The sequence below is a fragment of the Trachinotus anak genome, unplaced genomic scaffold (assembly GCF_046630095.1).
Source record: "Trachinotus anak isolate AG129_WGS33_773 ecotype Australia unplaced genomic scaffold, CSIRO_AGI_Tana_v1 ptg000014l, whole genome shotgun sequence".
Lineage (NCBI taxonomy): Eukaryota > Metazoa > Chordata > Actinopteri > Carangiformes > Carangidae > Trachinotus > Trachinotus anak.
Window position 1 is genome coordinate 8,387,373 of NW_027273865.1, and position 12,659 is coordinate 8,400,031.

The 12,659-nt window shown below is 39.8% G+C and overlaps 1 protein-coding gene across 1 annotated transcript in view; it reads right to left on the reverse strand.

Moving 5' to 3' along the window:
• The window catches only part of frem2b (FRAS1 related extracellular matrix 2b), a 55,503-nt gene that overhangs the window by 26,948 nt on the left and 15,896 nt on the right, over positions 1-12,659 (reverse strand). Inside the window, exon 3 of the mRNA XM_071497398.1 lies at positions 1,222-1,368. Coding sequence (XP_071353499.1) covers positions 1,222-1,368 — 147 coding nt within the window. The remainder of the gene's footprint in view (positions 1-1,221; positions 1,369-12,659) is intronic.

Genomic DNA, 12,659 nt, shown 5'->3' on the forward strand with positions numbered 1-12,659 from the left:
GCAAGAAGAGAGAGGTCAAAGGCCATGACCTGTCACTCTAAAGGGTGTCTGGGCCAGCCTTAGAATTGTCCTAAAATATATCAAAGAGTGTGGTCTATGCAGTTGTGTGTGTGTGTGCTCTGGGGCCTATGCTATTTTGGCCTCAGGCACTAGGTTCCCAGTGAATAGAAAGTAGGTTTTCAAAAAGCTAAAAATAACTGGAGGAAATCCCAAAAAATATCTTCTGACAAGGAGTATATATTTTTCATCTTTGTTTGTTTCTTTATCTGTCTGCATATTAGTTATCGTGACATCTGTAAAGAATCAGCAGATCCAGTGGAATTTGGTGATAAGTTAGTCTAAGAGCAAAGACACAAGTGAGTATTTCACTACAACACAAACATATTTTATATGCTCTTGTGATCAACTGTCCTTACCTCAATGTAAACAAAAATATACACATGTATCTCATGGTGATGTTTTATTTCTTATTTCTTTCTTTTATTATTATCTACCTGGAGATTGCATATTGCATAAAGTTTCCATGTCTTTTTCATTATAAAGCAGGTCTACGTGCTTTAAGAATACTGTGAAAGTATCAGGCCAATACACACAGCCCATATGCAGAAACTCTACCCTAAAACAAGCCGTCAGGACTTTTGTAAATTTGTGATGTCACAACAAAGCAGTCACCACCCTTAGCCCTGCCCCAAACCCAGCACACCGGGACCCACAGTCGAGCCTTGCAGGATTGGGTTTCTCTTTTTTATCTGAAATCTGCTATATTTTATTTGATCACTCAGAAAAATCTGCCAATCAGAGGAGAGCCTCTCTTCTGATTGTCTCAATGACATGTTGTTACTAGTGCTCCATAGAGAAGCCTGAGAGAGGAGATGTGAAACTATACTATTACTTTTGGTACTTAAAACCACAAATATATCTTCTTATGGATATCAACACTTCAAATAAAAGACAGGAAAAATGTAAAATATCTGGCCTTGAAGTACCATCTATTAAATAGTTTAATATACATTTTTATTTAATATATAACATTAATTTATTTTACATTTTTGGTCCAGATCTGGATCAAAATCCACTATTTTATTCAAATAATATCATTTGAATAAATTAAAATGTTGCATTCTCCTAGAGCTTTCTAGTACCTTTTAACAATGATCATAGATCACGTTGGACAGAATTATTACAAATAACTTGATGAAATCAGAGGCCGTGTCTGCTTACTAACGAATGATGTTTCCCCCAGGTATCCTCGACGTTTCAGCACCACCTCCAGGAACTTGACCTCTTCATCCACCACGTAGTGTTCCTTCTCTAAAGAGATCCAAGCCCAGTTCAGACGGAACTGCTGGTTTTTCAGTTTGTTGCCTCCTGCAGACAAAAACAATGAATAAAGTTGAAAACACTTAAAATGCCTCCCTAGAACTCATCATACAGCAAAAGAAAAAAAGAAGAAAAGTCATATGGCCTAACTAGGATATAATAATCCCAAATATGTCTTGAAAATTAACATAGTTTTTTTGTTTCTGAGGTAGAACAGGAATTTTAATCTCCCCTTATTAGAATGATTTCTTGGATTCCTTCAGGACTTGACTTCACTCAGTGGGAGGTATGAGGATTCACAGCCTATATGCAAAAGAAATAGAGTTTGTGCCGTCTAATTGCTTCATTTCTAGTTAAGATAAAAGGTGTCTGTTTCCTGTCTGAACTGGGTTATTTTATCCTTGCCTCTTGAAGTTGGATTCAAAGGCCAAGGCTACAAAGCTGGAGGGCATTGCTGCTACCATTTGACCATAAAGACTCAAAGCAGAACCACATACACAGGCATCAAACACACAGATACACACGGAAAAACTGCATAGATGTACACACACTAACTCATACAGAAACCACATCACTCTTTTATGTTGTAATTACTTGAGCATTGACTAGCAGTCTAAATAATAACTCACTGGTTCCTGAAACTCAGCATGTATCCACCAGACCGCACAGTGAGAGATGCTGCCTGCTGCTACTGGATAAGGATGGTGAGATCCAGATGACTGAACCACTAAACATCTGGCAGTTCTGAAAGTGGTGGAATAATAGTGAAATAGCTGGGAGGGTGCAGGGGGATTGTTCTGAGGTTTCAGAGTGCTGCTGTTGTTTGTGTTAGACACAAGTGAGAGTCTCTACTCCGCCCCACCCCGGTTGTTACGGTCAGTAAATCTGTCACGTCCAGCCGACCACTCCACTGTGCCCATTTCCTTCCTCAAAGGACACAGTGAGACTTAAAAACATTCACCCTGGGTGTTTTATTATGTGTGAGGTCACACACATTTAGTTTTTGTCTGATTGTGCACATGTGAGATGCACCTGTTCAGAGCTTTCTTCTTTGCTCTAACAGTGTACATATTTCCTCCGACAGAGTAAAATTGGGCTCTAATTTCCATTAAATCAATGCTTTTTGACAATGTTGTGCCATAACTGGGATAAAAGGACAAAGTCAGTGTGATGCACAAGGACAGCGTGGAGCACATTTTCCCCTCGCCTCATACAAAACTAACAACTCATTTAAATCATTCAGTTGAATAAAATTCAATCATTGCTAATGAACACATGGAGATACTTTGATGTTTTTCTACCAGATGGAGGACTTTAAGTTGTGAAGACTGAGAATGTAGTGAGATGTTAAAGAAAGATACCTTTCTCTAATCTATCTTTGCAGGTCTGGTTACCCACACTAATGGGATTAATCAAAAATTCAGGAAAGAAGAAGAACACAGAAGACAAATGCTAATGTTCCTTGAACTTACTGATCCAGTTCAGAGCAAACCTCAGACAGACTCCGAGATGTCAACACCAAGATGTAATTGGAACAAAGATCTGCAGAAAATGTGAAGGTTGAGCAGAAATGAAACTAGAAACCGTTCTATTTTCTTTCTACTGCAGAATGTAGGAAAAGTTTGAATCATTTAGTTGTATCCATTTCATAAAAGTCTCATGAACAGAGTTTATTTCTGTCCATGAAAATAGACATTGTTATTTGACCTCAGAGGCACCATTTCAATGCACTTGTGTACAACAGTGTTAATGACTGACCTTATTATGATGCAAAAAAAAATGTTTCCTTCACAAATTTTATAATAAGAGATAAATTAGGCTTAATATTTCCTTTTGCAAAAGTTGCAGTCTATGAAATTATGTTTTTAATCGGTGAAGCTTGGAGATCTAATATTGATCAAGAGGTCTAACTGGAAGAGTGGCAACATTTTTCTCAAATGTTTCTGTTGGTAGAGCTAATTTCTTTGTCTGCTCAGCCATCACACCACTTTGCACAACCCAGTTCTCCTAATAATTCCAGCGAAGCCGCTACTACTGACGGCAATGTTAAGTGCTTCATGTGTGAAGCATTTTGCAGTGTTACGCCAAAGTTTGCATCACTTACGGCACGAAAATTATCATGAGGCACAGGCACTGAATAAATCACCAGTACAGCAGGAAAAGTTGTTTGGTAAGTTAATGTGGCATTAAGTTTGATATAGTAAAATCACAAACAAACATGACAGTTATGGTTGGTTGGAAAGCTAGCGATAAGAAAAACAATCTAAAACCTAATATGATGTGTGCAGAGAAAACACATTTTCTAGGGTAAACAATTTTTGGCACAACAGCGTGTATAAAGCAGCAAACATTGCACATGTAAAAGTTAATTCACTATTGCATTATATTAACTACTAATAGAGACTCTCTAAACTTTTTTTTATGAAAGAGTCTCAAGTGATAAATGTAATAAGTCATGCATTGTTGAGGTCTACCACAGGGTAGGATTTTTGCTTCCTGTGTGTTCCACATCAGTCTTCTGGAGACAGGCGACCTGTGTATGACAGGACCTCCCTCTTCTATCTGGATTAAAGCCAGCAGCACGGCACGCACGCCACCAGGAAACACTGCATGTGTGATCTCTGAGTCGTGAAGGAACCCGTCCTCCACAGAGATAAAGGAAACAGAGACGGTCTTGGCAATTTATCTGACTTCACACGTTGGCGCAGACTTTGTAATAGTTATTGTACAGCCGAGACTCTTGATGTCGAGCACAATTCTAGAAAATGCACAAAATAGATTACATGCATCGTCTCTCTATAATCAAACACTCTGGGACAGATACATCCCAGGACTGTTTATTGGAAGAAGTTATCCTAAGTACCTCATACATTTCAACGACAACATTAAATGGTGACATGTTTAATAAAATTATTTACTTTACACTGAAGACACAGTCTACACATTAAGCTAAGCATCAAAGAGGCTGCTGGCCTTTCCAAGATGAATCATGTTTAACGCTGTTTCCTTCAACAGCATTAACCAACACAGAGTGGCTCCATCAATTATTCATTTTTCATATCCAGCACAGTCTGACAAGGATACATCCCAAAGCTGCGCTTTCAAGCCTCAGATAAATAATTTATGTTCACAGTTTATACTACCTACATGACATACAATTCCTCCATGACTTGAGCAAATATTGAGTTTAGGAGGCCTGTAAGTCCTGGTAAAGCTGCAGTGTGGCATTCAGGGAACTGGGGAGTGGAGGTGCTCGTTTCCAGAGGACCACTTCACTCCTCCAGATTTCTTTCTAATTAAGATAAGCAGGGGTTGGAGTAAGTCCACTTCAAAGAGGCCCCAAGGAAAACACCCGAGTTAATCTTTAACCAGCACTCGCAGCACTGAGACAGAATATAGTGAACTATATTGGTATCTCTTAAGTGTGGGTCCTTGCACTTCTGTGCAGTACAGTGATATTATATGCAGTGAAAGCACCACGAAAGTTGATCATAGGAGGTACATGGACTTCATTTTTATATATCTTTCAATATAGCTATAGACCGTATTTCTATGTAATATTCATAATCTATGCTAGTCGTCTGAATTCATTCACTGAATGAATTGACTGCTTGTCTGCACCCATCTTGTTGGTTTCTAGTTGGTTAAGTTCTTCTAAATAACAGTGTCAACAAAGTGTCAGCCTCTGCAGTTTCAACCACTTAACCATAACCAGCCCTGTACATGAACCTTTACACAAAAACCCTTGTACAGTTCATGTAGCTGCACAAACACAAGTTCTGTCCATTCACATACTGGATGTGTGATGAGGGACAGAAACCTTTTGAGAGAGGCCAAAAAATGTGAGAGGCTGGACTGTGCCAACTTAGTGCCCCTGTCTCCTCCCTGCATACATGTGGCAGACAGCCCTTATTTGGTCACCGTCAAGCATCGTGGGGCCACGATGCCCCATGGACCCTCGTCTGTTCACTCAGCCAGGCAGACAGACAGGCGGTCCTTTGCCCACAGAGCCAACACCGCACTGATTAGACAGGATAAATTGGGACAAGCCTGTGAATCCTGTTCAATGGACACAATACATCTAAAAATACTTAATGATCATATACTGCAAATGGACTTTGTGTGCCAACAGCCTCCAAACTGTCATCTACTGTATTAAAATGTCACGCAACATAATATAGAGATAGATGAACAGTTGTGCACAGGACCAGCAAAGTGCAGGTCTAAAATCCATAACACGAAACTAAAATCCAGAGATTTTGAGCTGTGTGAACAGACAGAACAGACCACAGTGAAAGACAAAAGCCACAGGAGCTTCACATTTTACCATGTTTTCATTTCATAATAAAGGTATTAATCTGAACAGTATAATGTCTTTCTTTCATAAGCACAAGTCTTCATAGCTGCTGTTAAAGCGAAACTGGAGACCTAGCAGTTTTAGCACCAATGGTGTACTTTAATGTTTGTATAAACTGTCAATCAGCTCAAGCTTTCAGTAAACCTTGATTTTTTTTTTCTTTTGATAGGGACAATTTCAATGTTAAAGAAATGCTGAAACATGACACATTTAATACTAAATCACACCACAAAGTGTAAAAGCCATTTGCAGGAAAACCCTTTTTAAATAGAAACCCTGCCTCACAATGGAACTCCTCATTTAAACGTGTATGTGTAAGAGAGCATTTAATTTGTTTACACACATACAAATATTCAATAATCTGTAGGCTATAACAAAATGCTGGATAGGGAGTTTTTGCATCTGCACTGGGAGCCACAAAGACTTATGAAGCAGATTTAAGCATCTTGTTTACACCAATTCATTTATAATACTTAGACAATTCTTCAAAGCCCCTGATTCTTTATCAAACAACTGTGGTTAGTTCCTAGAGCATGAGGGTCAAAGGATGGTGATAAGGTTTAGTCAGTCTATTGATCAATCCAACATTTAGATCTTGAGCATGATATTGCATCAATTACTGACTGAACTGCGACAAAGTTTTGGTTTAATAGAGATGGTTTTCTACTCATGGGCCCCAGAGGATGACTCCTGATGATTTGGAGTAATCCCCCTTTCACATGGGTCAAGATTTCCTCTTGACAAAACTTTGACCCATCACAAAGTATTGTATGTTAAAAAGTAATGGTTCAATTTCCATGAAATCTGTTGAGGCTGTTCAGGGTCCTCAGAGGATGGGCCCATGCTTTTTAGGGTATGCTATGAGATTTCTTCTCACGGCAACTTTTCTTTTTCTTTTACTTTTTTGTTAATTTTAACTTCTGTCATGGCAGCAGGGTTGCCATTCAGATACCCACATTTTAACTCCATTAAGACATGCAAGACAGATAGTAAGCTGACTTAAGTTAGAGAAAATCAATATTTAATTCTGGCCTCAGGATATGATGAGGATTCATTTCTATAAAGAAGAGTAAACTTATTCTATCATCAAATTTTATATTAACACTATAACATGAGTTGTCTTTAAGTTTCTCAATCTACCAGACCATACCAGCATACTTTTCACCTCTCCAATTAAGGGAAAAGGGATATGATAATCCTGTTGAAGGAAAGAAAGCACATAGCAGAGCAGAGAGCGAGAGAGAGCGATATGGTCTAATCACCCTAAGCTTTGTATCAGCAGTAACGAGTGGGGAGTTGGCCATGACTTGAAAGATTTAGGACTGTTAAGATTTCACAGGCCCTAAACCCTTTTCTATCAGCACAGCCTTTCAGGGAACCGCTCTGCTGTATAAATTTGGCCAGTCCGCAGGGTTCATTCTGGCTGCTGTCGCCTCTGTGTCCACCCTGACACAGTGGTCACTCTGAGGCCATATTTGAGGGGCCTACAAGAAAGGCCAAAGGCGCTTCTAGACAAAAGTGCTGGGTCAGAGAGCCATGCAAGGCTTAAAGCAAGAAAGGCTTTGCTCTCAGCAGGTAAAAGTTCTTTGAGATTAACATCTGAACCACAGCTATAGAGGTGATTTAACTCTCAGTGCTCTTTCCATATTTGGTATACAATGGCTGGGAGTACTTTTGTCCTAAATTTTCAATGACCGAATCATGAATAAATTTACTAAAGCTGTTTAGAAGGTGTCTAGAAATATGATGCAATACCCTATAGATGTTTACTTATTACACCTATGTAGTTGGTATAGTTATAGTTCGTATAGTTAACTTGTTACGTTGGATGAAATTAGTATATGTTCTTTTTAGGCTTTTTGGATCATATTTTCACCTATTTATTATATTCTTCCCTTTGGTCAGCAGGCAAAACCAGATACTAACTAAGACTGACAAATCATTATTTCAACTGCTCAGTCAATACACGACCATGATGGTTGGATTAGCGCAGAAATGCATATTTTTGGAAATGCTGCACTACTAATCAGAATCCACAGAAAGTCACTGATGGTAAAGCACTTAACCTTAGTCCATGATTTAAATGTGCCTTCAGTGATTCAGAAAAGGTGCTCCAGTGCTCTTCCAAATGTCGTCCTCAAAAGTATGAGTGACAGAAAGAAACCTTTCAAGCAAAGCAAAAAACCTTCATCTTGCCTGCACACAGTTTTTGATTCCAAATCGCAGCACAAGGGTGTTGCTGAAGCCACTCTGAGACTTTCTTGCAGGGTCATAAAGTAGCCCCTCGCCTGTGTGGAAAAGCAGTGAGGAATTCCTAGAGCTCTTATTTCAGATGGGGCTCCTTTATTTGTGGCCCAGGACAGAAATGTGGCAGAGGAAATACTGTACAATGTGATTGTTGTGAAAGGTCACCCCTGTCCTGGGAGTCTGCTTCACGCTCTAGTGTCCTCACACACTGCCACAGATGATGTCATTTGTCACCTGCTATAGAAAACACACACAGACCCCACATGGAAGCACTTTAGCTGGAGAGATTGGATTTTTTTTAGGTTGATGAGGAACATTAAAATTATAATGTTAAAAAAATTCAATTAACATGTACATGTGAAAAAAAATGCCAAATAACAGAAAAACAACTCAATAGAGTGGGTCTTTGGCTGTTTACTAGGGTCAATATTGCTCTGAGTCTAGAAATGACTGGAATCACATACATGCAAACATCCTGGGTTTTTAAGTATAATCCTATTAGCCTCGCCTGGAAATATTAGTTGAAACAGACTCTTTCCAAACACCTTACGGATTAGCAAGCAGCCAACTCTGGATGCACAACACTGCAGAAGATCTGCTCTGTGGCAGTTTGTGGATTTCCAACCTGGGGCACGGGGTCTCCTGCCAAGCACCCAAGGTCAGCACTTATCCCTGATCATGGCTACATCCTTAGTGCTTGAAGACAGACTGTTCAGTTCAGAGTAGTGTGGGCACAACTTTTCTAAAATATTTCCTTCATTTTTGTTAAGCTACAATTATTAACCAGATCATGATTTATGTGAAGTTCATTTGGAAAGACTTATAATAAATCTTTGACTCACTATTAAATACACATTGTGCGTCTGAATAATTTACAGTATAATTTCACTGACATTCCGACGGCAAGAGATGTTTTGTTATGAGACCTCGCTCAGAAGGATGATGAGTACTGTGCACTGTATCTCTGTACGGGCAAGTAAATAAATCAATTAATTGACCTTGATTTTGGGGATCCATCCAAAAGAGGCATAAAAGTGGTTGCTGAGGGCTTTGCTTGTTTCGATTGTGTAGGTGAGGTCAGACAAAGTATTCCTTGATTGCCCTTGAATGGCATTCCTGACTGTCAAAGAGGATGCAGCCTCGAGTGTGTTAATTAACAGTCAGCCACACGGTTTAGAGAGCAAAAGCCTGAACTCTCAATAGCAGGGGAAACAACAACAAAAGGCTGAATTAGCAGCTGCAGGGCTTTCTTTGGCATTCGCATTTAAAGGTCATTGTGGATTTAAAATCAAGAGTTTCTCACTCATTACCAGTCAGTTGTGTACAGTATAAACACCCTGACAGCCTCTAGGCCGAAGTTACTGAAGTAGCTTTGGCAGTCTTCTGTGAACCACCGAAAAAGATAAGTAAGACGCATACTGGGAAACCTGCAAAATATATCTACAGCTGTAAAAGAATAACATGCTACACTCCCTTTGAGCTTATCTTGGAAAACAAACAAAAATTTCACGTCCTGTCAGACACTTCCCGACTCAAGAGATGAGCTCATGGTGACAAAGATCTGTCTCCATCCCAGGAGCTGAAAGGCTTACATTGTTGCAACTGCCTGTGTTAAATGTACCTCAACTGGCGACTGAATTGAAAGGAACAGAGACAGTGGAATAACAAGGGAAGTGTGAAAATGTGCAAGAAAACAAAGCAGCATAAGGATGCAGGATGAAGGGACTTGACAAAGAGAAGGGGGGGCTGCTTTTTCTTGACCCCTGAATGCACAGTGTTTGCTCTCTTGTCAGACCGAATAATGGTGGACTGTTTGCTGAAAGCAGCAGTGTGAGGCCATAGAATATAAAACCCAATCCCAGTCCCACAGACCCATGAGCTCCATACTAATAGAGTCGGGTGTTTGTCAAGACTGTTCACAGGGCTGGTTTCATTTATAACAACATGTTTCAGCTGCATTTTCACAGTTGTTACTTGCAAATCCTCACATGTAGGAAGGCTTTTGCCTGAGAGGAAAATACTCCCTGAATAGCTGAAATGGTATTTCCTAAAGAAGTGTTAAATGACTCTTGGTCCTTTGTTTATGACTGGTGAAAAGGAGCCTTCAAGTAGAACTGTGCAAACCTGCATGTTAAAGATAAGCATGCAGGTCTGCATTCATGAAAAGAGGGGAGAAAATATCTAAGGATTTAGTGTTGTTATTGTCTCCTCCCTCTAACACTGGACTGCAGATTAGTCTGAGCAGTGGAACAAACCCTGGGTTCAGGTATATTAAAAGAAGATTACCTTTATGGATGCTTGCAAATTTTCATTCATTTAGTCAAACTGCAAATATTTTTCTCTGGATTTCAATCACTGCAAGGTCATGACTGTGTGATTTTATAGTGGTGGCCATGCAAATAACATTTACAATCATATTCCTGTGCAGCAGGTATATTTACAGGATACCACACTAGGTAAGATAGAAATTATGGCTTCATACTTTGAATCCAGTTACTCCGTCCTTATGCACTGTACATGTAGTATATTACTTTTAATCCTATCATCTACAGTATCTCACAAAAGTGAGTACACCCCTCATATTTTTGTAAATATTGTATTATATCTTTTCATGGGACAACACTGAAGATATGACACTTTGATACAATGTAAAGTAGTCAGTGTACAGCTTGTATAACAGTGTAAATTTAGGTTCCACTCAGAACAGGCCTCACCATGGTCGACCAAAGAAGTTGAGTGCACGTGCTCAGCGTCATATCCAGGGGTTGTCTTTTGAAAATAGACGTATGAGTGCTGCCAGCATTGCAGAGGTTGAAGGGGTGGGGGGGTCCGCCTGCCAGTGCTCAGACCATACACTGCACACTGCATCAAATTAGTCTGCATGGCTGTCGTCCCAGAAGGAAGCCTCTTCTAAAGATGATGCACGAGAAAGCCCGCTAACAGTTTGCTGAAGACAGGCAGACCAAGGACATGGACATGTCCTGTGGTCTGATGAGACCAAGATAAACGTATTTGGTTCAGATGGTGTCAAACGTGTGTGGCGGCAACCAGGTGAGGAGTACAAAGACAAGTGTGTCTTGCCTACAGTCAAGCATGGTGGTGGGAGTGTCATGGTTTGGGGCTGCATGAGTGCTGCCAGCACTGGGGAGCTACAGTTCATTGAGGGAACCATGAATGCCAACATGTACTGTGGCGTACTGAAGCAGAGCATGACCCCCCCCCCTCCCTGCGGAAACTGGGCCACAGGGCTGTATTCCAACATGACAACGACCCCAAACACACCTCCAAGACGACCACTGCCTTGCTAAAGAAACTGAGGGTAAAGGTGGTGGACTGGCCAAGCATGTCTCCAGACCTAAACCCTATTGAGCATCTGTGGGGCATCCACAAACAGAAGGTGGAGGAGCGCGAGGTCTCTAACATCCACCAGCTCCGTGATGTCGTCATGGAGAAGTGAAAGAGGATTCCAGGGGCAACCTGTGAAGCTCTAGTGAACTCCATGCCCAGGAGAGTTAAGGCAGTGCTGGAAAATAATGGTGGCCACACACAATATTGACACTTTTGGCACAATTTGGACACTTTCACTTTGGGGTGTACTCACTTTTGTTGCCAGCGGTTTAGACATTGATGGCTGTGTGTTGAGTTATTTTGAGGGGACAGCAAATTCATACTGTTATACAAGCTGTACACTGACTACTTTACATTGTATCAAAGTGTCATATCGTCAGTGTTGTCCCATGAAAAGATATAATACAATATTTACAAAAATGTGAGGGGTGTACTCGCTTTGGTGAGATACTGTAAATCTATGTCACTTTAAAAAAGAATAGTGGAGTGCAGTTCATTAGGTTATGCTGTTCAATGTTTGCTAACCTTTGCAATTATTTTTGCAAGGCAAAACAAAGTTCCTCCACAAATACCATTATCATGTAGGGAAATTTTTGCTAATATGTTTAGATTCTAAATATAAACTGTACTTGTGCAAAGATTAAAAAAAACAAAACAAAACACAAAAACAAGCATTGTCATACATAATGTTGCTATTGCAATTATTACATTATCACTTGTTTTGATGATGTAATAATACAGCTGCATTAAAAAAAATAAAAAAGAATCTCCTCTCTGAAATCAGTTCAGGTCCTGTGCCTTAAAACTTTACATACAGTGTAGTCTATGACAATACAATACAGCATTGGCTATTTATCGAGATAATCTGTTTAATATTCATAGAGCATTAAGCTGCTGCATTGCTGCAAATGCAAAAAAATCAAAGTTAAAAATCAAATCTCAATAATTTAATATGGCACAAGGAACAATGTTGAAAATGATGAGAGGATGAGAGAACAGCAGTGCTCACAGACTGAAGCTGAGTGATAGAGACAGGTAAAGAAAACAACTAGGGTATGTCCCAAACAACCCTAACACTGTGACAATTACCACTGGATCAAATGTGTCAAAAACAATCAATAAAAAGTAAACATTATGAGCTTCAAAAGGATGCTCTCCCACTGTGTCAGATACTATTGTCTTCAAAGCTAACACACAAAGAAGAACATCCTGGTGTAGGGAACACAACACCTGGTCCCTCAAGGATGGCAGTAATAAGATGCGATGAGTATTTCATAGACACTGAAAACGATTACATCTGAGGGACAAAAGCTAAATGTCAAAGGAGATAAACATGAGAGGCGTGTGGAATTTGCATTGTTGCCTACAGCTTCTATCTGTGACATTT